The following is a 26,464-nucleotide window of genomic DNA, read 5'->3' on the forward strand; positions in this document are numbered from 1 at the left end:
GCATTTTCATCTCACATGAACAGATAACTCAATCTCCCAAACTGCTGTGAGTGTCACTTTTACCGTTTCATTTGAGAAAACTAGCATCATATCATACTGTATACACAGAAACTTCACGGCAACCTGTCAAAATAAAAGTACGGTGTAACATGAACGTAGAAGTAGTGGAAACGTAGGGAAACACTGGCTACCATAGATATACATACGTAGATGTATATTTTTTTATCACACTGTACAATAATACTGTTTTTTTTTTATTACAGTAAGGGCTAAATTTAGGGTTGGGTAGGTGTTGACGTTAAAAAAAACACAATCTAATAGGTAGAAAAAATTATTTCATTGTTAGTTAGTTAGTAAACAGTACATCTTATTGAACATAATTTATTTTCATCAACAAATTATCATAGAACAGCTTTATGAGCTTTATGATCCATTCTTACTTTTAGTCATTATTTGGGTAGCACACATATTCTGAATGCCTTCAGCAGAATTCAAATTAGCCATTTTAATCTAGATTAATTCCAAGATTTAATCTAGATTAATCTAGATTAAAAAAATTAATCTATGCCCACCCCTAATATATATATATATATATATATATATATATATATATGTATATGTGTGTGTGTGTGTGTGTGTGTGTGTGTGTGTGAATATATATATTAGACAGATTTAAAGCTCCTGAATTCTAGTGGTATTTTGGCATCTCCCTGTTGTTCTGTTTGGCAGGTTCACTTACTTTAGAAAAGTACTCTGTTTAGAATTTCTGAATTAAGCCCGGCTCACACTACAGAGCTCCTCTTTCTCCACGGCTGTGGTACGTTTTCGACACAATATACAGACAAGACAGTCTGTAAAAAAAAAAAAAAACTCAAGAAGCAGTTTCCTCCATCTCCACTATCGAACGATCTGTGTTTTGCGGTCACGCATTGGCTGTTGTGAAAGTACTGATTTAAGCACATAGCGTCATCATCGCGATTTAAAAATCTTAAATATCAAACATGTTTGATTTGATCGGGGCAGCCCCGATCTGTGTGCTAGCAGATCGGGAGGTGCAAGATTCGATCTTTGAACGCCTCACATTACAAGATAATCTGCTCCGAACATCGGGGCCGATCGAGGTGCTTGACAAGATTTTTGATCCGATTCTCGGGAGGGGAAAATCGGGGCAAAATCGGGCTAAAACTCCTGTAGTGTGAGCGGGGCTTAAACCTGTCCATTTGAACTGGACTGACCGAATATCTGCTGTTTGTATCCATTATAAAATAAACATACAAATGAAAAATACAGCAAATACATACTCTATCTGTTGATGCTGGTGCTCATATGTGCATAAACACAACTGGCCCTTACAAGATCCACCTCTATGGGTGAGCATCCATTATAAAACACTCACAAGACATTCATTTTGACAACTATGCAAATATTTTGAAATTTCACACAAAAATACTATGGATCAGAGCTCCGAAAGCATGACTAGTTCATGAATCAACAGCGGACTTATGCGTGCCTAGACTCCGATATGCAAGAGTGTCATTGTTACTATTACTCTGATCGTCTTTACCTTTACAGTAGTGCGAGGGTTTGTTTCATGCCGTCAAGAGATGAAGTAGAGACCCGTTTTTCCGCGGGGTAGGTTACATTTTATGCTTGCTTTTGCTGGTGGGAGTGGGACAAAATAACGTACATTTCTGTAGGAGTGGGACTAAAAAATCCGTCCCTTGCAGGTCTCTGATGATGTTTGCGTGCCGCGGCTGAAAGTTTTGAGCCGCCGTTCAGTCTGTATTTAACAGTGCGATGAGGCTTGCTGCGCCGAGTCCAAGCAATCAATCACAGAACACGAAAGAGGCCGTGCTTTGACCATTTTAGGATAAAATTTAAATTAATTTTAAGCCATCTCGCGGGCCACCGGTTGAGAATCCCTGCTCTATGTGACTTTCTGGACACGCCGCGGTCTCTGTAGTGTTGTGATAGGCTACGTCATTCACGCAGCAGTGAAGGGAGACGTGCTTGAGAAACAGTTCAGAGGGGAGAAAACAATCTAACAATATTTTCCACTTTCTAAATAATAAAAGTATTGTATGTCTACTAATAATTATAAAGAAATAAATCGGGATTTACCGATGCAGATATGTTAGAAACGATGTATCGCGATACAAATGCCTATTTGTATCCGATGCGCACTTTTTAAACTGATGCATCGCATCGTTAACTTTTTAAACCGATGCACCGAGTGAATCGGGGAATCTTCCCATCCCTAGTTTCCATATAATGGATATGTATGGTGCCCCCAAGTTTGAGCTTCCAAAATACAATTTTAATGCAGCTGCAAAGGGCTCTACACGAACCCAGCCGAGGAAGAAGGGTCTCACCTAACGAAACGATGGTCATTTTCAAAACAAACTGACAATTTACTTTTTAAGCTCAAATGCTCGTCTTGTCTTGTCTCTGCGATTGCACATGTGTAGTCTGTGTGATCCGGGTCAATCCAATCTCATTTTTGTCTTCAGCCTCAAAATCGCTTCTACATCGCTGTTTTACTTTTTTCTGTAAAGGCCATTTTATCTTCTTTGTATGTTCACTTTGTAAACACTGGGCCAGTACTTCTGCAGCGATGTAGGATGATTTTGACATTGGGGAAGAAAACGAGAAGGGAGTTTTTCGACATACCCTAACTGTATTGACCCAGATCACACAGTCTACGCATGTGCATCGCAGAGACGAGACAAGACAAGCATTTGAGGGTTTAAAGTATATAAATTGTCAATTTGTTTAGAATTGGATAAGATTTTTCTTCCTCGGCTGGGAACGTTTAGAGCCCTTTGAAGCTGCATCCTGAAAACCCTGAAATGTTTTGGTCAAAAACAATTTCTTTACGACTGAAGAAAGAAAGACATGAACATCTTGGATGACGAGGGGGTGAGTACATTATCTGTAAATTTTTGTTCTGAAAGAGAACTAATCCTTAATTTATTGCAACCGTCTTAAACTAAAGTTTTTCACCTGAAGGAGATGGTTTTGAGGGCTCTCTCGCCGACCGCGCGTGCCTGCTCAATCTGTGTGGCCTGAAGATGAAAAGCCATGTACTGTAGCCAGAGGAGAGAACTGTCCGGAGACGACAGGAGCAGACGCTCAAACGCCACTGTGTTGTCTGGACGTACAGATGTGTCCATGAGCTCTGCCTCCAACTTGCTGATCTTCTGCTCGGCGTTCTGCTGCTCTTCCTTCAGTGCTTTACGGGTTTTTTTTACAGGCTGGAAAGAAGATTTCATTTCAGTCATACATAGTTTAAAGGGGTCTTTTTATGCTTTTTCACTTTTTGAATTTTAGTCAGTGTGTGGTGTGTATGTTTGGGCATAAAAAAGATCTACAAAGTCACAAATCTCAAAGTCCACTCCAAAGGGAGAGATTTTGTTTTTCAAAAATCCCTTTTCAAGAACTACAACAACGTTTGGACTACACAGCATTGTTTTCCGGATGTTATGATGTCACAAAGCTCATTAGAATATAATTCAAATAAATCCCGCCTATGGAAACACGAATGGTTGGGTAGAGATGAAGTGGGGGATTCGTCTAATTTTAGCGATGCAGCACGGAGAGCCACTTAGGGGCCGCTTCAACGAGCCATGGGCGGCTGGTATAAACACAAGCATTGAATAAAGTGGCTGCGCTCTGCTCCGGTGGTCGTGTCGGAGCGTTCACCGCAGACGGGGTTGAAACTGTACCTTAATATATCCTTAACTATTAGGTAGCAGACGAAACTTGCTGCTTTGACAAGGCGCGTGGCAGTACTTAAACATCGTCTAAGCTGTTTGCCAATCACAACACAGTGGGACAGTTGTGCCAGGTTGGAGAGAAAGGCATTGTAATGTAAATTAATGAGAGCATGTTCTAGTGCACCCCCAAAACAAAATAAAGACTTTGAATTGTGACCCCTTTAATTGTGCAGAGGCACTGTCTTGAATTTATGGGGCATTTTAGTTTATTTTTGTGGCATTTTTGCCACAGGCCCACGTGTGAGCATGTGTGAGCTCACCTTGCTTGTGACTTCCTGCTCATCCTCACTGGAATCATTGGTGTCGTCTACCGCGGCAAAAGGTGTTAAAGAGCACAGTGTAGATTCCCAAGGGAAGTCAAAAGCCACCTGCAGCCGTTTTGGTTCCTTTTTCTCCAGTTTACCCTAAACAATCAGATGACAGCTGTTACGCATCAGAGAAGAAGCTGCACACCCATACGTGACCCTGGACCACAAAACCAATTATAAGGGTACATTTTTTTAAAGGTGACAGCTTTCCATCAATGTATGGTTTGTTAGGATAGGACAATATTTGGTTGAGATACAACGAATTGAAAGTCTGGAAACTCAGGATGCAAAAAAACGAAAAACTCGAAATATTAAGAAAATCGCCTTTAAAGTTGTCCAAATGAAGTTCTTAGCAATGCATATAACCAATAAAAATTAAGTTTTGATATCTTTACAGTACAAAATATCTTCATGGAACATGATTTTTACTTAATATCCTAATGATTTTTATCATTTTGACCTACACAACGAATTTTTGTCTACTGCTACAAATATAACCTTACAACTTAAGTCTGGTTTTGTGGTCCAGGGTCACGTTAAAATATGAACTAAATCAAACTGGTCTGAAAAGAGCGGATGATTCACCTTTACTTGGTCACACTTTTCTTCCTCCTCTCTGAAGAACACTTCTACACCACTGTCATTATCCTCGGTTTTAGTTTTCTTTTTCTTCTTCTTTTCTAATGTTTTCTTCTTTTCTGTGGAGTTGCCCTTGTCTTGGCATGCTTTTTTCTTTTTGCTTGTCTGTCCATTTTTCTCATCGTCTTGTTGCTACAAGAAAAAACACAAGGTCAAATCCTCTTCAAAACTAGCAGTTGAGAACACACACGCACACACACTTACGTACCTGGCTCTCAGAAATTACCCGTTTCTTCTCAACGGCTTTCTTGTCACATTTTTGTTTCTTTTCAATTGCCTGTCCGTTTTTCTTATTTTCTTGTTGCTACACGGATAAAACACAAGGTCAAATCCATCCTCTTCAAAACTAACAGTCAAGAACACACACACACACACACACACACACACACACTTACCTGGCTCTCAGAAATAACCCGTTTCCTCTCGGCGGGTGTTTTGTCATGTTCTTGTTTCTGTTCTTTTGCCAAACACAACGGAAGTTTAAGGGATTCTGGGAGTATATCTGGTTTCCCAGTGTCCTCTGACAGCAGCGACAGGTCCACGTGGTCGTTCTCGGTGTCCACACTGATTTAGAAGAAACTATCTTTAGTCATATAGCACTACAAATAACTAGATGTAAATTTCTTATTAATAGCTGGTTTATGTTCACATGTAGACATAAATTACCTGAGAACCTTGGCTGTCAGCAATGTATTCACGGGAATGTGTTTGGAAAGGGTTTCTGGGTACACAAAGTATTTTGTAGCCTGCTGGAACTGAACCCGTCCTGTGATGGTCCTTGATAACCTTTCGTACAAGAAAAAACGTTTTAATTCAACTCATGAGGCTAGAATGGTTTCCTTAAAAAAAAAAGTGTATCAAAATCAGCATCACTTTACCTCACAAATACACCTACGTCGCTGACAGCCGTCACATATCCCCTGATAATCTGGCCCTCTTTTATATCAGAAATGGTCAGAATCTCTGGGTCTGTCACTTTCTTATGGGTCTTATACAATCTACAGAAAGGGGAAACATTGGACTTTATAAAACAAAATTAAATAAAAAGGTCGACATTTTGAGACAATGGTACATTTTAAATCATGTTCATACTTAAATCTAACACAGAGCAAACCTGAAGTCTGAAGATTTATTTGTAATGCTTTCAAGATGACTACAAATGGAAATGGACTAAGATGTCCACATGAGAATAGGCCTGTTTTATGAATTATTATTTCAAATGACTTGTCAGAAAAATAAATATATAAAAAATAAAATAACAAAAAATAATATATAACATAAAATCATATACACACACACACATACATATATATATATATATATATATATATATAAAAAAAATAAAAATATATTTAACAGGTCAAAAGATCCGCAGGTATACATGTAAAAATAAATTATATAACATAAAATCAAATAAAATTATAATCTGAAATAAAATGAATAAAATAAGGAAACATTTGCAAGAGCATTAGATTAAAATTAGATTAATTACAAAAAAAGGAATATCAAGTAAAAAAAAAAAAAAAAAATTATATATGTATATATTGTAAAATAAAAAAATATATATTTAATAGGTCAAAAGATCCCCAGGTATACATGTAAAAAAATATAAATATAGGACTCCCAGGAATGTGTGTAAAAGAAATAAAATAAATAATAATAATAAAATAACATACAGTTGTTAAAAAAAAAAAGTGAAAAAAAAAAAAAAAATCAAGTAAATAAAATAAAAATAAAATAAAACAAATAACTTTATTTATTTGTTTGAAAGCCTCAAAGAAGAGAAGTTTAATCTTATTTTGAAATGACACTTGAGTATGTACCTTGAGGGACGTATTGAAACATTGAAATTTCCATTCTCCCCACCAATAACATAGCACCTGGATAAAAGAGATGCACAGACACATAAACAAACTTCACATTTCACACTTCCTCAGTGCTTATATGCGAAAAAGGTCCTTTTAGACACTAATCATAAACAATTCCAACTAGGTCATGACTCACCGGAGTAGTTGGCCCAGCTTGTAGTGCTCAAGCGGGTTGTCTTCGTATTCATCAGAGACATCCATCACCGAAGCGAAACCCATATTCCCAAATGGAAGTTGGAGAAACAGTCCCAAGTGAGGCTCAATTTTCCAAACCATCGACATGGTGATCACCCCTGGCTCCAGCTTGTGCGTCCCTACAGCAACGGCACACACAGGAAACGCTAAAGAGACTCGAGGGACGACCACAACGTGCGTCATGATGGCAGAAGCGCGACATCAAGCGCATTGCGACTCAGCGTTTGGTACAACAAGGAGAAAATATGAGCTAGGAACAGCTGTCACATCAAATCTCTGACTGTACTGGGAGTGCTGTGCTTTATAACAGCTATGATTGCAGTATTACCTGTGAGTGAAAGAGAAAGTTGAAGAGGCCTGCTGGAACTAACACCAACAACCTTTGCACAAATGGTCTGTCCTGGTTTGTAAAGCGTCTGTGGGTGGTTAGCTTGCTGTGGGAAGGAATTTGAAAACATTATAGCTTATTATAGCAATACATGCATTTAGAGTTGCAATCAAATTATTCAAACCCCCAGAGACTGCAGTACTTTACAAATACAAGCCTTTCTGTAGATCCAGGGATATATATAAATTGCACTTTATACTATATACTTTAAATTATACTATCTACAATAGTTTACTGGCATATTAAAAGTAATAAATGTCAATATATAATGTAACAGAGTTATAGGATTTTTTAACTAGATAAAAAAAAAAAAAAGTTCGCCAAGACCAACTTTGAAGTTGGCTTGAGAAAGCTGGACCAGAAAGTTTGAAAAAGTTTGAGAAGTTTAAAAAGATTTCCAAGTTTTAAAAGTTTTAAGTTTGAGGGTTTTCAGTGTGAAATAGTTTAAAGTAGTTTTAAAAGCTTAATGTTTGATGGATAGATAGCTAGATATATAGCATGTTTCTTACATGACTAGCATGTTGCTAGTAGGGTTGCAAGGTATACCGGTACTACGGTAGTATCGCGATACTAAAGCTTAAAAATACCCGTGGTGCCTTTGCATTTTTTAAACGGTAGTATCGTCCATACGGTAGCACGGACATGCACGCCAGCAGAAACATTACAAGTTGATTGCCAAAATGTCTTTCTGCTGTGCTTTCTGTAGTACAGGCTGTGTATAGGCTTTATATGGTATTTAGTGCTTCCCGACGCTTCAGTTCAGTTTAAAAGGAGAAGTTGCACACGCACGTCGTTGTTCACGCTGCAGTTTATCAGAAGAGAGGGTCTGATTCAGACCGTCTAATGTTTTTTAAAAAATAGCAGCCCAAGAATAAATTATTAAACATCAAAATATTTCACTAGAAAGAATTTTTGTATTTTTATTCATATGCCCACTTTTAGATGTTTTTGTTTCGTTTTGTTTCGAATCCGAAATCCGCGTTGGTTTGGGCGAATCACTGATTCACAATGCCATTCATAAAAACAAGTCATTTGATTCACTCCTGAATGATTCAGCCGTTTTGAAAGAATCGTTTGAATGACTCAGTGATTCAATCATCAACACTGCTGCCACCTGTTGGCGGTTTTAAGTTTCCCGTCATGTTCCATTCTTTTCCAACATATTTCTATATTCAGAGTTTTGTATTTAAAACATTAGTCTTCTAACATTATTTATGCAATTATAAATCCAGTCTAAATGTGTAAATACCACATCTAAATGTCACTCCATGAAGCTTCTGTGCAGTGCTCAGATGTGTTTAGTTTACATGATTTCATGTAAAACAATAGCCAGTCATTCATTCACATTAATGAAGTATTCAGAGAAACATCTTGCCTGTTTTCATTTACATCTTTTTATTCATGAAATTGATTAATTTTGTAGAATTGAATTTTAAATTAACAGAATACTGCATGGTATCGCAATACTTCAGCTGGTATAGTATCGCAAGTCATTTTTATGGTATCGTGACAACCCTAGTTGCTAGTATGTTGGTAGCATGATTCTAACATAATAACCAAGTTGCTAGCATGTTTCTAGCATGATTAACATGTTGCTAACATGTTTTTAACATTACCATGTTGCTAACATGTTTTTAAAAGGATTATAAAGTTGCTAACATGATTATAACATAATAACCAAGTTGCTAGCATGTTTCTAACATGAACAAGTTGCTAGCATGTTTTTAACATGAGCATGTTGCTAACATGTTTTTAGAAGGATTAACAAGTTGTTAACATGTTTCTAACATGATTAACATGTTGTCAGCATGTTATTAACATTACTAGCAAGTTGATATCATGTTTCTAGCATGATTAACAAGTTCCTAACATGTTTCTAGCACGATTAGAATGTTGCTAGCATGTTTTTAGCAGGATTAACAAGTTGCTAGCAAGTTTCTAGTGATTAACAAGTTGTTAGCATGTTTCTAACATGATTAGTAAGTTACTAGCATGTTTCTAGCATTATTAACATGTTATTAGCATGTTTCTAACATGATTAGCATGTTGCTAGCATGTGTCTAAGATTATTAGCTAGTTGGTAACATGTTTTTAACAAGATTAACAAGTTGCTAACATGTTTCTAGCATGATCAGCAAGTTGCTAGCATGTTAACATGATTCTAACATAATTAGTAAGTTGCTAACATGATTATCAAGTTGCTAGCATGTTTCTAACATGATTAACATGTTGTTGCCATGTTTTTAACATTAGAAAGTTGCTAGCATGTTTCTAGCATGATTACAGAGTTGTTAGCCTGTTTCTAACATTATGCTAGCATGTTTCTACCATGTTTAGCAAGTTAATAACCTGTTTTGAAATTTGAACATGAACGTCGTTTACAGCTAATTAGATTTATTTTCATTATTCATCAAGTGACGTACTGAGAATTGCTTAAATGTGTATTAATACACAGTGTACTGATGCCTTTCTTGAATTGTTTTCACAAAATGTAGTTCTCTGCAGCTAAATGTTTTGCTGGTGAAGGGGGTTAAATAATTTTGATAATCGTAAGTAACATTTACATTAAACAAGGTTTTACAGTGACTCACCCCAGCTTTATTAATCATGGCTAACAGTTCAACGGTTCCCGTGATGCTAGGCTTGACCTGAACTTCTAAACATTTTAGTTCTTTGTCGTACTGAAAAAAAAAGAGGCAAAAATTAGTTCAACAGCTTATGCAGTTTGACATTATATTTCCTGTTCCTTAGATGGTAAAAGTCACCTTTGAGGCAAAGCATATGACTTCATCTCCAGGTTTGTATTTCACTTTGTAGATCGTCGTTTGTTTTCTGGAATAGAGTGAATGTTGAAAAAGAGAGCAGTGTGTACCGCAAAACAACAAGTTTGGTGCAGCTCTTCCTATATGCTGTTTGCTCACATTAATGTGAAATTATAGACAGCTTTAGCAATACATACCTGGGTACGAGAGTGAGTTCAAGCAAGGAAGCGCTTAAGTTGGTGTGAGAGATTGGCAGGAACCTGGTGAAAGAGATACATTTATGAGAATAACCCTGTAAAATCAATATTGCACGCTAGTTAAATATAAAAAGTCAAAGTCAAAAGTCTATAAAAGCTGACATTATCACTACAAACACCAATGAAACGTATTTATCCAAGCATATTCCTTACACTGAGCCACAAAAAGACAATATGAACAAATCAGTACGTAACTGAGCCCAAAAAAGTGAAATAAGAAATATATAGTATTTATATTTATTTTTAAATCCATATACTATTAGAAAAAATATATTTAAAAAATTATAATAATAAAATAGCCCCATTGTTAAACTCAAAAAACAAAAGCATTTAACCAAAAAACAATGCATAAATAAAATGTAAATAAAAAAGGATTTAAATGAAGTAAAATCTCAAATAAGTTTAACAATAAAAGAATAAAATAAATTCCATAATCCACACATGAAATAAAATAAATGTAAAGAATAAAACTAAACAAAACAATACAAAATTGTAAAACTTAAAATCATTTAAATAAACAAAGAATTAAAATAAAATAAAAAATAAAAGGAATGAATAAATAAATAGATAAATAAAACTCCAAAAAAAAAAAAAAAAAAAAATGACTGGACATGGATATGACCTAAAATTAAAATCTTGATTAATTGAACTGTTTTACCTCGATTACGATTAATGAATTATATACATTTATAGATGTGAATCTGACTCATGTAAAATCAATGCTTTGCAAAAATTGTAAATTTTCATGCTATATTTTTCTTATGCTATAAAAATGTATTTAAAAAAATAATGTTAAACTAATAAAAAACAAAATCATTTAACTGAATGAAATACCAAAAAAACAAATTAAAATACAAATTTAAAAATTAAAATCTCAAATAAGTTTAACAATGAAAAACAGCAAAAAGCATTTAAGTAAATAAAAATTACAATAATAATAATAAAAAAAACTCATTATACATAATTGAAATAAATGTAAAGAATAAAACTAAACTAAAACAAACACAAAACAAACAAACATTTTTTAAAAATTAATATAAGTAACAGGACAAATAAAAGGAATAACGAAAAGAAAGAAAGAAATCCCCCCAAAGAATTATAAAATAAAAAAATTGGGGCTGGACGACATGACCAAGAATCAAGCTGTCCATAAAAGCTGACATTATCACTACAAAACAATTGAAAGGTATTTATCCAAGCATATTACTCATATTAAGCCACACAAAAAAAATGAACAAATGAGTACGTAACGGAGCAAATAAAAAAAAAGTATATATAATAACAATTAAAGAATAGAATTATTAATAATTATAAAAAAAATATACTATTATAAAAATATAACAAAAATATATAAATAAAACAAAAATTTAAATAACCCCATTGTCCTATAATACAGCTAAATAAACAAACAAAAAAAGCATTTAACTGAATGAAATACCAAAAACAATGCATAAATAAAATTAAAAGTAAAGTATTTAAATAAAGTAAACTCTAAAATAAATTTAACAATGAAAAACGCATTTATGTAAAAAAAAAAAAAAAAAAAAAAAAAAATTGACCTCAATTACAATTAGTTAATTATATTTATTTATTCCCCTTAGTGAGGCAGTGTCACTCGACACCCACAAGTATTTACTCTAGGTTCTTACTGGCCTTTCACACAGATCACATAAAAACCTAAATTACCGACATGGGAAAATTTACTTTTTGATTAGTCATCCAACTATATGAAAAAATATAGCTTCTGGGTGAGCACTATTTGAATGCCCTTGTATGAGACAGTGGACATACTATGACAGACAACTTGTATCTACCTGTGACCATGAACTGAGCGTCCTCCAATCACTGTGGCTTCAAGCGTGCTCCCGACCTTCAGAGACGATGTTGGGAAGCTGCCAACCACGGGTGACTCCTCGATCTGGGATACATGGATACTTCCTGTGCCCACCGACGGCAGCGCCACCAACACCTCCATAGGCTTCACCTTCTTTACTCTCACCGTCATCACTTCCTCAAGATCTGTGCTCGTAGATTCGCTCTGCTTCTCTTTAGAGTTCACTTTGACAAGAAGAAGACCTCCCAACTCTTCGTTGCTCGGCTCTTCCACTGTCGCATTTAGACAGGAACCGACGCAAAATATCTCTGAATTGAAAAAGTCATTTATGTGAGTGCGAGTAGGAATGATGCTCATGTGACCGGTGTCTCCCAATGAGACGACAGCAAAGTCTTTGTCGGTATACTGGATTTTGGCGGTGAGTTTGGAGCCTATTTCCAACTGAAGACAAACAAAAACAATGAACTTTATATGGAAAAAGACAGATGCTGTGGATTTTCAGGGTTTTGAGTTGGACTTACCGGTTTCCTCTTTGTCGTGGTCAACTCAGGAAGCAGCGACACATGGACCTCAGACTTCAAATAATCGATATGGAGAATCACTGCAGTCAGTTTGAAACCTGGACTTGCATTCACACCTGAAACATTAACACATATCTGGTCAGATGAGAACTGGCATGTTATCCATCCATGTCAACATCAGCACATTTTCACGCAAACACTGAAATTGTAAAGTTGCCAGTTTCGCATGCTTTTCACTAGATAGTATATAGACAGTCCAATGTTAGCATCATTTCAACAGGAAACGGTTACTTTTGGAACAAAACGATTTAAGATTCGGCTTCAACAGAAGTTTAACACATCTGTATTCTGATTCTAAGCAGTGTTGCTGTAATTCAAGATAACTTGAGATAAATTGTCGAGTTTAAACATCACATTTTGCCATGCAAATTATTTTTAATGAACAATTGTTTCACTAGATAAGACCATTATTCCTTGGCTGGGATTGCTTAGAAGCTGCATTGAAACTGCAATTTGAACCTTTAATCCACTGATCCCCATTGAAATACACTATATGGAGAAAAACCCTGGAATGTTTTCCTTAAAAACTTTAAAAAGCAGGTCATATGCTTCCCTTACAACAGGTTTAAATTCATCCAAGGTCAGATAACATTGTAATTTTCTCAGAATACACAGAGTCACTTGTCAATGATTTCGAAAACAGTTAATTCAAAGTAGCTTTAAGCGAAATGTCTGTAAACCCCTCCTTTTCATAAACACCAGCATTGACTAGAGTGACGAGTTGACATCAGTTGCCGCGTTGAAGCTGCGCCATAGACGTATGCAGTGTGTGGTAAGAGATTTATTCATCATACAGTGTAGATAGCTTTACTAGCCTTATGCTGGAGCTGGTTTCGGGCATGTAAATAATTAAATAAATTAGCACAATAATGATAACATCATATATCGGCGATCTCGCAGGCTGACAATAGGACCAACACTACCGTAGCTTATTATTTACGTATCCTCCATGCATCCTAGGTGTATATGACTTCCTTCTTTCAGACGAATGCAATCGGAGTTATATTAAAAATAACCCTGGCACTTCCAAGCTTTAGAACGGCATAGACTTTCTCTCCATCAGTCCAAAACAAGTCAATCCATGATAAAAAGTGCCTCACACTTATAAAAGCCTCTTTTAGTGCTCCAATGTGTTTTTGTAAGAAAAATATCCATATTTAAAACTTAAGAATCACTTTAATCTAGCTAGCTCCTTTGGGAAGGGGCGTTGCAGTACTGATATGCCATCTGTGGGACTGCTAACCAATCACAACACATTTTTTTTTTCAGGAGGCGGACCTTCATCAACCCCGGAACTAATCAAGCCATTTGTGCCAGCCTAGGGAGAAAGCTATTGTACTAATGTAAATTATGTGAAAAATAATGCGTTTTTTGAAACACCAAGCATGAGAGCATGTTCTAGTGCAGCGGCCTCAGTGATCCTCCAGGGGAGCCGCGAGATATCCTAAAATTAATTTCAATATTATCATATAATTGTTTAATTTCATTGTTAATAAGCTAAATGAAAACAAAAGCACAGCCTCTCTCGTGTTCTGTGATTGATTGCTTCAGACTCGGCGCAGCAAGCCTCATCGCACTGTTAAATACAGACTGAATGGCGGCTCAAAACATCCAAATGCTGTACGCAAACTACTGTTACATCTCTCGGCTGCATGCACAAAGCAAACCATTGCGCTAATATAAAGGTAAAGACAATTCGCGTAATAACGAACTTGCACGTGCCTAAGGTATAACAGTCGTGTTTATCAGAGTCGTGCATTAGACACGCATAAGTCCGTTATTGATTCACGAACTCTGAGCGCTCTCGGGGCTCTAATACTTATGGTATTTTTGCGTGAAATTTCAAAACATTTGCCTAGTTGTCCAAATTATTGTCCTGTGAGTGTTTTATAATGGATGCTCACCCATAGAATAGGAGTGAGGCTCGGTGTTAATGAGCATCAGGCAATTTTAAAAAGTTAGAATTGAGCAGAGGTTTTCTATAAAGATAAGGTATATTTAAAGTTTGTTTGAATTTTGAGTTTTTTAAAAACATGCAGTAGAAGAATAATAAGGCAAAACAAATGTTTTGGTTAATAAAAAAGGTTTAAAAATAAATACTGCAGAAGTACTGTACAGCATAAGAGGACATGTCAGGCATAGGGGGGCCTTGCAAAATTGACCGGAGAAGGAGGGGGCCCTGGAGTAAAAAACTTTGGGAACCCCTGTTCTAGTGCACCCCAAAAACTAAATAAAGACTTTGTGAAAGAGCATAATAGGACCCCTTTAGGCAATTCTGAGTCGACGGTTTCTTTTGCGAGGCAGTGTTTTATGTATAATGCACTTGTTTGATTAACAACTACATTACAAATGGCAAAGAAGATATTTTTCGAAAACCCATATCTCCGCCTCTTTAATTTACTTTCGACAATAGAAAGAAATACATGAACATCTTGGATGACATGGGAGTTAATTATCAGGGAATTTTAATTTAGGAGTGAACTAACTCTTTAAAGAGCATTCGGTCCTCACCTTTTGCGTTGTCCTGTGAGACCAATACAGTGGCTTTACTGAGCTGATCTGAGGTCAATGTGACCAAGCCATCCTCTCTAGTATCCCCCACCGTCACCTTCAGTTTATCTCCTAGTGATACAGCAGAGAGCTGTTGCAAGACCTCAGACTCCCCTGGAGATGGACAGAGTTGGAAAACTTGATTAAAGACACTAAAACACAGTCAAATGACATCTTATCGCTTGTCATTCAATAGCGTCATGGTTCATACCTCTGCAAGTCACCATCTCAGAAAAGGTCTTCCTTTCCTTCAGACCCTGGATCAGTCTGGCTTGGGAGCCTTCATCTGAGATACTCAATTCTGACACCTTTAGACAGACTAGAAACCTTTTCTTCTCCACGTCCACATTCTTAACTTTGGCAACAACCGTTTGGCCGATGTCAAAGATGTCTTTGGTGTCTGTGATGAATTTGTCAGCCATGGCCTACAATGAGACCAAAACAACATCAAATCTACACAAAAACAGTGTTATTTTGGCACTGAATAGCATCCAAACAACCAAAACACTGACGTACAGCTATAGGGGCGAGGCCGAAGAGCCCATATGGGAATTCGACGAAGACTCCATAAGGCATGATGCTCTTCACCCAGCCGACCATCTCTATGCCCACCTTGACCTCAGAAAAGTTTGTCGGGATGCCAACTAGACAGGCCTTCAGCAGGGGTTTCTTAGTGAGAACCTGAATAGAACTGGGTTAAGAAGAACTGAACGGAGAAAGTGGGAGATTTCTTAGTTATTTTTTCTGACAACAATAATATGAACGGCTTTGTGAGGATACAATGCCCTTATTCTTGGTCTTGCTGAGACACATTAAATTAGAAATGGTGTCGCCCTCCTCCAGCGCATTCCACAGAGGAAGACAGTTGGTCACGTGGTCAGAGAGATGCATTGTGGGTATGAAAGCTGAGACCTTTTCTGGAAAAATGCTGACCTCCAGACCATCCAGTACTTTGCGGCACACTGACACTTCGACCATCTAAATAGGAAATAGCAATTAAAAAAATTCCTGTGGTTTGCAAAGAAAATAACTATATAAACCTTGATTCAGACAATTTACCTTTCCAACCACAAAGTCAAATTTGGCAGTTTGCGCCTCATTTACGTCTCCCTCAGTAACAGCCTTAAAGGATAAACGTAGCATTTGATTTTCCACACTGCACTTAAGGACTTTGGCCTGGACAACCTGCAGAAAACAATTAAAAGAGTGTTAATTAGTGTGAACTGAAGATCAAAACAGTTTAAGAGAAATGTGCAACCAGAATAAATGTGACAAAATACAAAATGTGCAAGAGCAATATGTGACCCTGGACCAGAAAACCAGTCATAAGGGTACATTTTTTGAAATTTATGCATCATCTGAAAGCTAAATAAGCTTTCTGTTGATGTATGGTTAGGATAGGACAATATTTGGCCGAGATACAACTGTTTGAAAATCTGGAATCTGAGGGTGCAAAAACCAAAATACTGAGAAAATCGTCTTTGAAATAGTCCAAACGAAGTTCTCAGCAATGCATATTACTCATCAAAAAAAATTTATTTTGATATATTTACGGAAATTTACAAAATATCTTGCAACATTACTTAATATCCTAATGATTTCTGGCATAAAAGAAAAACCTAGAATTTCAAATTATTCAACAAATATACCTGTGCTACTTGAGACTGGTTTTGTGGTCCAGGGTCACTTATAATAATAATGCACTTTCAATTTTAGGGTCAGTAAGATTTTTTTCAAATGGTTTTTGAAGTCTTTTAAGCTCAACATAGCTGCATTTATTTGATGAAAAATACAAACTGTAATATGTGACCCTGGACCACAAAACCAGTCATAAGGTTAAATTTTACAAAACTGAGATGTATACATCATATGAATACTCAATAAATAAGCTTTCTATTGATGTATGGTTTGTTATGATAGGACAATTTTGGTCGAGATACATCTATTTGAAAATCTGGAATCTGAGGGTGCAAAAAAAATCTAAATACTGAGAAAATCACTTTTAAAGTTCTCCAAATTAGGTTCTTAACAATGCATATTACTAATCAAAAATTACATTTTGATAGGTTTACAGTAGGAATTTTACAAAAAAATCTTAATGTAACATGATCTTTACTTAATTTCCTAATGATTTTTGGCATAAAAGAAAAATCAATAATTTTGACCCATACTATGTATTTTTGGCTATTGCTACAAATATACCCCAGAGACTTAAGGCTGGTTTTGTGGTCCAGGGTCACATATATTAAAGATTAAAATAACATCCCCAGAATATGTCTGAGTTTCAGCTCAAAATACCCCACAGATCATTTATGTTATCATTTTGAAAACGCCTATTTTGAGTGTAAACAGAAACACGCATGCAAATGAGTTGCTGCTCCATGCCCCCTTTTCCAGAATAGAGCTGTGCGTCTACAGCTCGTACCTCAGATACTCTGCTAAAAACATCTGTTTGGTTTTGATTATCATGTCCATCGCGTTGAAAATCATGCGTTTTTTAAAGCCATATCAGTTTAAACTTCTGATAGTGTTTTCTGAGCGCTAAGCATGTGCACAATAAGCGGCTGTCACACGGCATGTGAGTACTAAACTAAGTTCTCATTCAAGTCTTATTGCGCTTAAACTGTCAAATAGACACAAGTTTATTTAAAAGTACACTTGGGTTACAAAAACAGTCAGTTATGTCTGTGAAGCTAAACAGCAGGGAAAAAAATTACACATTTATATTAGATCAGTGTGGCAGCAGCATAATATATATATAAATAAATAAATAAAGTTTTCTGGGTTGGTAGATGCACTGAGAACCCGATTATAGAACTTAAACACGGAAAAAGTCGATTTTCATGATATGTAACCTTTAATACACCCTTGCTAAATAAAGCTATTTTCTTTTTTAAAAAACCTTGCCGACCCCAAATTTTTAAACAGTAGTGTAACTAGATTTTTAAGTAGATGCACTTGATAATTTTGCAATACTGTTCATTTCTGACCTGGCCAAGGAAGAAGAGCTCTTGTGGATCAGCCACGCGCTCTGTGGACATCTCCGACAAAGGAACCAGGCCGCTCACATCTCCGTAAAAACGAACGATGCAGCCAAAGTCTTTCATAGACACAATGACGCCGTGGGAGACGCGGCCCACCTTGGCATCAGCGAAAGATAGGAAGAGAGGGAGTTTGGACTCAACAAGGGCCTTCTTCCTGGTCAGAAACAACTTCTTCTGCTGAGCGTCCACTGACAACACCTTAAACACAATTTGTAAAAGGTTACAAATACATTTTCAGTGATAATCAAGACTGCCCTAAAGGGGAGAGACAGAGAGAGAAATAAAAGTACCTCAAGACGACAAAAAATTGAAAAATAATATACTATTAAAAAGGAACTAAATAAGTGCAATAATAAAACACTATGGAACTATCCATTTGTTTCAAATAAGCAAAGCAGCTTTACATTTTACATTATATTTTTAAAAACTCAAGACTGCATTAAAGGGGAAATGAATAAGGTAAAAAATTTAAGGGATGGGGGAAATAAAATAAAATACTTTGGCATTATTCATTTGTTTCAAATCAAAGCATCCTTAAATTTGACAATATTTTTTAAAGGGAATGTAATAACAATAAAATAAAATACTTTGGCATTATATATTAGTAAAAAAAAAAAATCACAGCAGCTTTAAATTTAAAATAATAGTCTTAAAAATCCCAAGACTGCATTTAAGGAGATACATTTTTATTTTTTTATTTTTACATCATATTTTTAAAAACTCAAGACTGCATTAAAAGGGAGATGAAAAATTTATCCATGATGAAGCATTATCCATTTGTTTCAAATCAAAGCAGCTTTGAATTTGACATATTTTTTAGAACTCCAGACTGCATTAAAGGGAAAATAATAAAAATAAAATACTTTGGCATTATCCATTAGTTTCAAACAATCAATGCAGATTTAAATTTTATATAATAGTCTTAGGAGAAATAATAAAAAAAAAAATAAAAAAAATGGGAGAAATAAAATAAAAAGTACAAAGATAAAATACTGGCATTATCCATTTGTTTCAAATCAAAGCATCTTAAAATTTTACATAATACTTTTAAAAACTCAAGACTGCATTAAAAGGGGAGAGGGAAAAAGGTACTAAATTACAGAGGTGGGACAAATATAATAAAAAATAAAATAAAACACTGGCATTATTAATTTGTGTCAAATTAAAGCATCTTATAATTGTACATAATATTTTTAAAAACTCCAGACTGCATTAAAAATAAATAAATAAATAAATAAATAAAACAAAATACTTTGGAATAATCCATTGGTTTCAAACAATCAAAACAGCTTTAAATTTTAAATAATAGTCTTAAAATCTCAAGACCGCATTAGAGAAAATAGAAAATCTTTCATCATCTCTGATATCCTTATTTTTCCCTGACCCAAATAACAGAAAAGCCAAAGTTAAACAGCCTCACCCTGCACTTGACCTTCAGCCCGCTAAAAAACACCTTCTTTGGATCCTTTAAGACGACATCGGCCATGTGAAATTTGGGTATCAATCCTGTGATATGGTCCGTTATCCTCACATTGACACCATGTTTCTGCAAATCCATAACTGTACCCTGAAACCCACAGACAGTGTGTGACCACAAGCACATCTTTTCATTTGTGTGACATTTGCTGCAAATCCATTTCTAGTTTTCCAGCGTGACAGTTCGACATAGTTGCCCACCTCAATAATTTGTCCCACTTTGATGTCTTGATATCTAAAGAACTCAACCGCAACAGTGCTCCTATAAAACAAAAGAAAACAGAACAACAAATTACAAAACAAACTAGCATCCCAAAACACCCCAGCAACCACATAACAACAGCGTACCTGCGCAGTGTGCCCATGTGCATTTGCTCCATAGGACTGTAATCTATGACTCTCAGAGTGTGTTCAGGCTGGGACAGCAAGCGGTTTGGGTTGTATTCTTCTTTGGCCTCCTTCATGAGGTTTTTCTACATGTTGAATGCAAATAAAACTCCATTAGACTCTCAGATCAGCATGCATGCGTGCGTGTACATCATTGTCAAGACTGCCTTTTGTACTCACATGGACAAAGACTGTGCTCTGGTCAGGTGTCTTCATCAAGGCTCCAGAGTGATGGTGCAAAGCAGTCATCTTACAGTCCTGCACCACCTCACCCACCCGCTCACTGGAGACGGCATCCAGCACAGCGCCCCCTGGTGGCAGGAGATGCTTGCGTAGGGACAGACTCACTTGCCGCGTGGACGGCTCCACATGCAGAACCCGAGCCAGAACCTGAAGAATGAACTTTATTATTGACTGAAAACCTGTGTTATTATCTATCTATCTCTCTCTCTTAAATTATGGGTTCAAGTGTGTAGCACTGAAACCAGTTTCCTTTTGGCTTATATCGAAATCCTCTAACATTTTTCTTTACAAATACTTATTTTGGACGTCTAATTCATGACCAGTGTTTTGTTTTGCTCTCTCCTCTGCACTTCTGCATTCGGAAGCTATAGATTATGGTTTATAAAGTTTTAAATATGGACATTTTTTCACAAATGCATCGATTCACTACAAAAGGCTATACAAAAGGCTTTTTATGATGGTTGGATGCACTTTATTGGACTTCAAAATCTCAACACCTATCCACTACCATTATAAAGCTTGGAAGAGCCAGGACATGTTTTAATATAACTCAGATTGTATTCATCTGAAAGAAGAAAGTCATATACACCTAGGATGGCTTGAGGGTGAGTAAATCATATGGTAATTTAAATGTTTTGGGTGAACCATCCCTTTACAGAAACCCTGATTTTTTTCTATTTATTTTCATATATATTTTAATAGTTTTAGTTGCCAAAAATAATAACTCTGCTGATATCCAAATCCACAGTCACAACTCTTTTGACTCATACCTCGTCTCCTATGTTGTAGGTAGATGCTGCGTCCTCATCAAGGTGTAGAAAATCAACCATTCCAGTGAAAGACGAAAGATACGTCACAATAAGCCCATGAGGGGTAATCTGTTAAAACAAGACATCCGCAGACAATGTCAATCTCTCAAAAGGTTTTATCCAGAACACTAGAAATCAACTTGAAAGGGAATTCAAACAGCTTACAGTGACTTACGATCATTCCCGCATATTAAACTGGGATAGTTGGAAGTATTTAAAAATTGCCAATCTTATACTTTGTTTATGTGTAGCTGATTTACCCTTTTGATGCGTGCCCGGATCAGAAGTCCCGGCACGAGCGTATCTAGAGTCCATCCTTGCTGAATCTCTGCACAGGCCTTTCCAAGAGCCTGGGGATCCTGGGTCAGACGCACAACACGTCCATCGTTCTTGACTTCCTCTATCAGGACCGTTACGTACTGACCCACATTCAGATCTGAGATAAACAGGAAACTTACAATCATAAACGCTGCTTTTATTCTGTTCCAGTACATCCGAAAATAACTAATTTAGTCTACGCTGTTGTCCAAACCTGTATAACTTATTTATTATGAACAATAGTAAAATATAAAAGGTCAAATGTAAAATAATATTTTTGCATTTTATATCTTATAAGCAGTTCATGCCATACTGGCTTTGCCTGATATGAACGTTAGTAAATTATGACAATTTAAATTATTAGGTGAACTAATGGTAGTTCTATTAATCAACAAGAAGTGGGTAATTCATTGAATCTGCAGGAAAATCTGCACTGAAACAGCGTAATGATAATCATTTTTAAATCTGCTGCCGTCAGCAAAAAAGTTGTACTGAGGTCTTCTTGTGGGTTTCAACAAAATAAAAGTCAAAATTCATAAATGTTAGCATTGTAATTTTAATGTTCTTTTGTAACATAAAATAAGTAAGGGATAATGTACAGGCAACCTTTTATTGGCATATTTGTTTTAAATTAACATTTTTATCCTTCCGCGAAACGATATAGTACCACGTGACTAACATTCAAACTGTGTACGTTAGTAAGACAATTTAAATAGATTAATGTCGAAATTTTCCATTGTTAATTGTGGTTGTCCAGTGTTTGTCACAAGATGGCGCCAAACGGTAATCTTTGTTGGCATGGAGGGATTTTAAACATACAAGTAGTACCGGCTATGCGTTATTACTTTGGAGCGGTGATTATTTGAAAAGAACGAACCTGCAAATGTCTCAACTGACCAATCAGAATCAAGCATTCCAAAGAAGTGTAATAATCAAAAATAATGATAACAATCATTATAACAGCTCTATTAATACACTTATTATAACATTCTCCTTTGCTCAGCAAGGCTGCATTTATTTGTACATTAAGATTAAGATTCAAGAAGAGGGTCTTAAAATGGCCAAAGAATATTATTTTACTAACTTATTAATTTTACGTTTAGTTGTGGTTTGTTGGTAGGCTATAATGTCTACTAGAATGTTAGAAATGTTTTGTGTTAAGTAAATATTTTTAAATTGTTGTTTTATAATTGAGTTTTTTTTTTTGAAAAGCAAGACAAAACTGTAAAAAGCACATTTTGGCTATTTAATTCATGCAGTAGTGAAAAAATGGGAATATGGCAAAATACATAAGGGAAAAAAACGTGTTCGGTAATCGGCCTTCGACCCAGTGTTTAATTTTGGTCTTCGACCAAGAATTTTCATTTTGTTGCATCCCTAATAAATAGTTTCTGTATAGAAATCAAATCTGTGTTTGTGTCTGCTTTCCTACCTTGTTTTGAGGATGTGCTCTTTTTGGGCAGAAAAGCTTTAGTGCCAGTGATTCCGATGTCAACCAGGAAGCCGTGATCTTCCACACTCTCCACACAACCACTCAGTGTCTAAAATATTAAGACAGTCTGATCTTAGTTCACAAGTGACAAAATGATTATAGTTTCCAAAAAAAAATGTTGATGGAACACAACTGCTTTAAACATAGATGATAATAAGAAATGTTTCTTGAGCATCAAATCAGATTTCTGAAGAATCATGTGACACTGAAGACTGAAATAGTGATGTTAAAAATTCAGCTTTGCATCACATGAACAAAGCATCAAAAGAACACTGAACATATCATAAACATTCAATATTCATCACTATTTTGAAACATGCATCTATTTGCTTATGATATAAACAAAAATGCAAACTCACCATTCCACGTTTCAAAGAACCTGAACTCAACGTCTTGTTAACCAATTTCGGATTGATTGACACTTTAAGACTAATTTGACCCTCCTTAACAGACTCTAAAGACGACACAACACATCTGATCACCATTCCAGGAGTAAGAAGTTGTGGGAGACTAACAATTTCCTGTAAAGAGTAGACCAACACACAAAAAATGCATCATGCTGTTTAACAAAAAAACCTTCGCATACATCTTTATATTTTGTCGTTGTGCAGCTCTGATACCTTTAAACTGTCTTCAGTGTGCAGGTTGTCCTTAAGCATGTTGGTGTAGGGGTCACAAATGTTGCAGACTGGCAGATAACCAACGAGACCACTGGGGAGACCAACTACTGCCTCAAAAACTGTCACTTCCTTCACACAACCCAGCATCAGAGTGCCAACCTTCAGATTCTAGACAGAGAAACCAAGGGTCAGTGGCATGACTCAATTCGTTTGTGTTTGTTTCTAAAGACAGAGTTGCAAACAAAACTATTCAACCTCCCAGAGACTGCTCTACTTTCCAAATACAAGCTTTACTGAAGATCTAGGACTTTATAAAAATTGCATCTACAACAGTTTACTGGCATATTAAAAGTGATAATGTCAATATATAATGTAATGTTTTGGAGTAATAATTTTTTAATAACACACCTATGTCATAATTATTCAACCCCCCTTTTTTTATGGTAGAGAACTAAATTGTCTTTAAACACAATTGGGCCTTTGAAAAACTGAATTAGCTTGAGCTGTTACACATACATACATTCAGTTGAGTAGCAAATATGGTAAAGTCAACAGAGCTCTCACAAAAGCTATAGAGAAGAAATTGTTTTATTATATACTAGAAAGTCTAAGGGTACATGAAGATTTCCAAGACAAAAAAAAGTTCAGAGACAAAGCTGGCAGCCTTATTCTTTAGTTTAAAGTGTGTTTTTGAACCTTTGAGGGTGTTCAACAAAAAAGCACAATTTCATAAAATGTTTGATCAGAGCATCTGAGAAAAACCTGCAATGTACAGCCAAAGACTTGTAAGATGACCTGACAAAAGGAGGAAAAACATTTCAATACAGAGTATAAGAAGAACAAAAGACAAGTGTGGCCTTCATGTTGAGGCATCTTGCCGAACACCACTTTTTTTTTTTTTTCAAAAAAAAAAAAAAAAAAGGCCGACTTGAACATGCTAAAATTCTTTAATAGATCTGTGGAGTTCTGGAAGAATGTTTTATGGAGTGATGTGACCAAACTTGAACTTTTTGGACCTATGGATTAGCAGTATGTCTGGAGCAAAAAAGGCAAGGCTTATAAGCAGAAGAACACCATCTCCATCGTCAAACATGGAGGTGGGCCGGTCCTGTTCTGGGGTTGTTTTACTGTTGCAGGAGGTGAAAACCGTGACCATATGAAAAATGCCCATTTTGGCAAGAATTTTGAAGACTGAAGCTAATGATCAATGGACTTTCCTGCAGGACAATCATCTCAAAGTATCCATCCAAATCTACTTATGTTTGGTTCCACTTGGTTGAGTGGCCTGTTCAGTCTCCAGATTTAATTCTTATTGAAAACACTTGGCTGAATTTCAAGAAAGCAGTGGCAATGTGAAAAGCAAAGATTAGCCAAAACTTTTTCAGGAGGAGAATGGGCCAAGATTGTAGTAGAGAGGAGACAGAAGTTTCTAAGCACTTATAGGCAGTGTTTATTGGTGATTTTAAGGAATCAAAAATTCTGCACCAAAGTTTACTGTTGAACATGAGCGTTTAGAGCCAATTTGATTGTTTTTTTCATTCATCAACGTATGTTTTCAGAATTACTTAAATGTGTATTGAAAAACTTTCTCTAATAGTGTACTGATGCCTTTGTTTAATTGTTTTCACTCAATTTTGTTCTTTGCAGCAAAATGTCTTGCAGATCAAGAGAGTTGAGCAATTTCGATTGCAACTGTATATATAGTACATGCATATACATACCCGAAGATGAAGAATTTCCACACTGGGGGCAGTATTAAGTTTTAAATCCCCTGTTTCTACTTTTTGTTGTTTAGTTTTCTTCGTTTCATCCTTTTGCACGACCTTTCTCTTCTTCGCTTTTTCACGTGTCTGAAAAATATTAAGCACATACATAAGCACATTACACTCCAAACAGCTGCGGTACAGCTACTGAATGCACATTGTTCATAATAAAAATCACTGTTGTAGTCACCACCATCATCATTATCATCATCTTACTTCAAAAAGATTGTCCACATCATGTGCTTTAACAGACTTCTTGGACTCGGTGGCCTTCTCTGTCCCTCCACGGGGGAAATCTTCCTCCATAGACGCCATTTTTCACCATGAACCTAAATATAAAGTCTCTAAAGAAATCCAATAAAGACACAAAGGCAAAAACAGAGTCTTTTAAATAACATGTCTGCAACCATCTGTTCTTTACAAAACTGTGACACTGGACTACAAAACCAATAAGCCAATAATAACGTACACTGTATGGGTCGAAATGGTCCATTTTTCTTTTATACCAATAATCATTAGGATATTAGGTAAACATCATGTTCCATGAAGATATTTTGTAAATTTCCTACTATGAACATATCAAAACTTAATTTTTGATTAATAATACGCATTGCTAAGAACTTCATTTGGACAACTTTAAAGGCGATTTTCTCAGTATTTTGATTTTTTTGCACCCTCATATTACAGATTTTCAAATAGTTGTATCTCAGCTAAATATTGTCGTAACAAACCATACATCAATGGAAAGCTTATTTATTCAGCTTTCAGATGATGTATAAATCTCAGTTGTAAAAACTGCCCCTTACGACTGGTTTTGTGATCCATGGTCACATATCAAAAACACAACATATAATTTAAAAATAACACAACATTTAATCTACCTAATCCTTATATTTCAATACGCAACATCTGCCACTTAACTCATCTAGTGATAACAGCAAATTAACTTTACTTACGGTATAAAACGTTGTGTAGATTAATGCAAAACACTCAGTGCAAGTAAATCTCACATGTTCCTCAGAAGCGTGCGATCTGTACGACCCGGAGGTAAACACTGAGAGGCGGGATTTAAGATTTTACCGAAAGATGAAGAATCAACCAATAGGATGATGAGATAGTTAGAATGACGTCTTTGGGAACCTATTGTTTAAGCG

General features: G+C 35.8%; 1 protein-coding gene across 1 annotated transcript in view; it reads right to left on the bottom strand.

Moving 5' to 3' along the window:
• Positions 1 to 26,347, bottom strand: part of pdcd11 (programmed cell death 11) — a 27,924-nt gene extending 1,577 nt beyond the window's left edge. Inside the window, exons 1-33 of the mRNA XM_073842560.1 lie at positions 26,267 to 26,347; positions 25,527 to 25,654; positions 25,269 to 25,397; positions 23,548 to 23,715; positions 23,287 to 23,448; positions 22,868 to 22,976; positions 21,378 to 21,553; positions 21,079 to 21,186; positions 20,246 to 20,455; positions 20,027 to 20,151; positions 19,880 to 19,940; positions 19,623 to 19,769; positions 18,149 to 18,400; positions 16,218 to 16,343; positions 15,939 to 16,136; positions 15,675 to 15,839; positions 15,370 to 15,583; positions 15,120 to 15,272; positions 12,549 to 12,664; positions 12,008 to 12,468; positions 10,116 to 10,196; positions 9,940 to 10,006; positions 9,766 to 9,855; positions 7,115 to 7,220; positions 6,728 to 6,905; positions 6,547 to 6,603; positions 5,602 to 5,721; positions 5,390 to 5,509; positions 5,119 to 5,287; positions 4,932 to 5,027; positions 4,670 to 4,855; positions 4,037 to 4,180; positions 3,004 to 3,254 (exon numbers count right to left, since the gene is read on the bottom strand). Coding sequence (XP_073698661.1) covers positions 3,004 to 3,254; positions 4,037 to 4,180; positions 4,670 to 4,855; positions 4,932 to 5,027; positions 5,119 to 5,287; positions 5,390 to 5,509; positions 5,602 to 5,721; positions 6,547 to 6,603; positions 6,728 to 6,905; positions 7,115 to 7,220; positions 9,766 to 9,855; positions 9,940 to 10,006; positions 10,116 to 10,196; positions 12,008 to 12,468; positions 12,549 to 12,664; positions 15,120 to 15,272; positions 15,370 to 15,583; positions 15,675 to 15,839; positions 15,939 to 16,136; positions 16,218 to 16,343; positions 18,149 to 18,400; positions 19,623 to 19,769; positions 19,880 to 19,940; positions 20,027 to 20,151; positions 20,246 to 20,455; positions 21,079 to 21,186; positions 21,378 to 21,553; positions 22,868 to 22,976; positions 23,287 to 23,448; positions 23,548 to 23,715; positions 25,269 to 25,397; positions 25,527 to 25,625 — 4,844 coding nt within the window. The 5' untranslated portion in view covers positions 25,626 to 25,654; positions 26,267 to 26,347. The remainder of the gene's footprint in view (positions 1 to 3,003; positions 3,255 to 4,036; positions 4,181 to 4,669; positions 4,856 to 4,931; positions 5,028 to 5,118; positions 5,288 to 5,389; positions 5,510 to 5,601; positions 5,722 to 6,546; positions 6,604 to 6,727; positions 6,906 to 7,114; positions 7,221 to 9,765; positions 9,856 to 9,939; positions 10,007 to 10,115; positions 10,197 to 12,007; positions 12,469 to 12,548; positions 12,665 to 15,119; positions 15,273 to 15,369; positions 15,584 to 15,674; positions 15,840 to 15,938; positions 16,137 to 16,217; positions 16,344 to 18,148; positions 18,401 to 19,622; positions 19,770 to 19,879; positions 19,941 to 20,026; positions 20,152 to 20,245; positions 20,456 to 21,078; positions 21,187 to 21,377; positions 21,554 to 22,867; positions 22,977 to 23,286; positions 23,449 to 23,547; positions 23,716 to 25,268; positions 25,398 to 25,526; positions 25,655 to 26,266) is intronic.
• Positions 26,348 to 26,464: the final 117 nt, after the last annotated feature.

The sequence above is a fragment of the Garra rufa genome, chromosome 6, assembly GCF_049309525.1.
Source record: "Garra rufa chromosome 6, GarRuf1.0, whole genome shotgun sequence".
Taxonomy (NCBI): domain Eukaryota; kingdom Metazoa; phylum Chordata; class Actinopteri; order Cypriniformes; family Cyprinidae; genus Garra; species Garra rufa.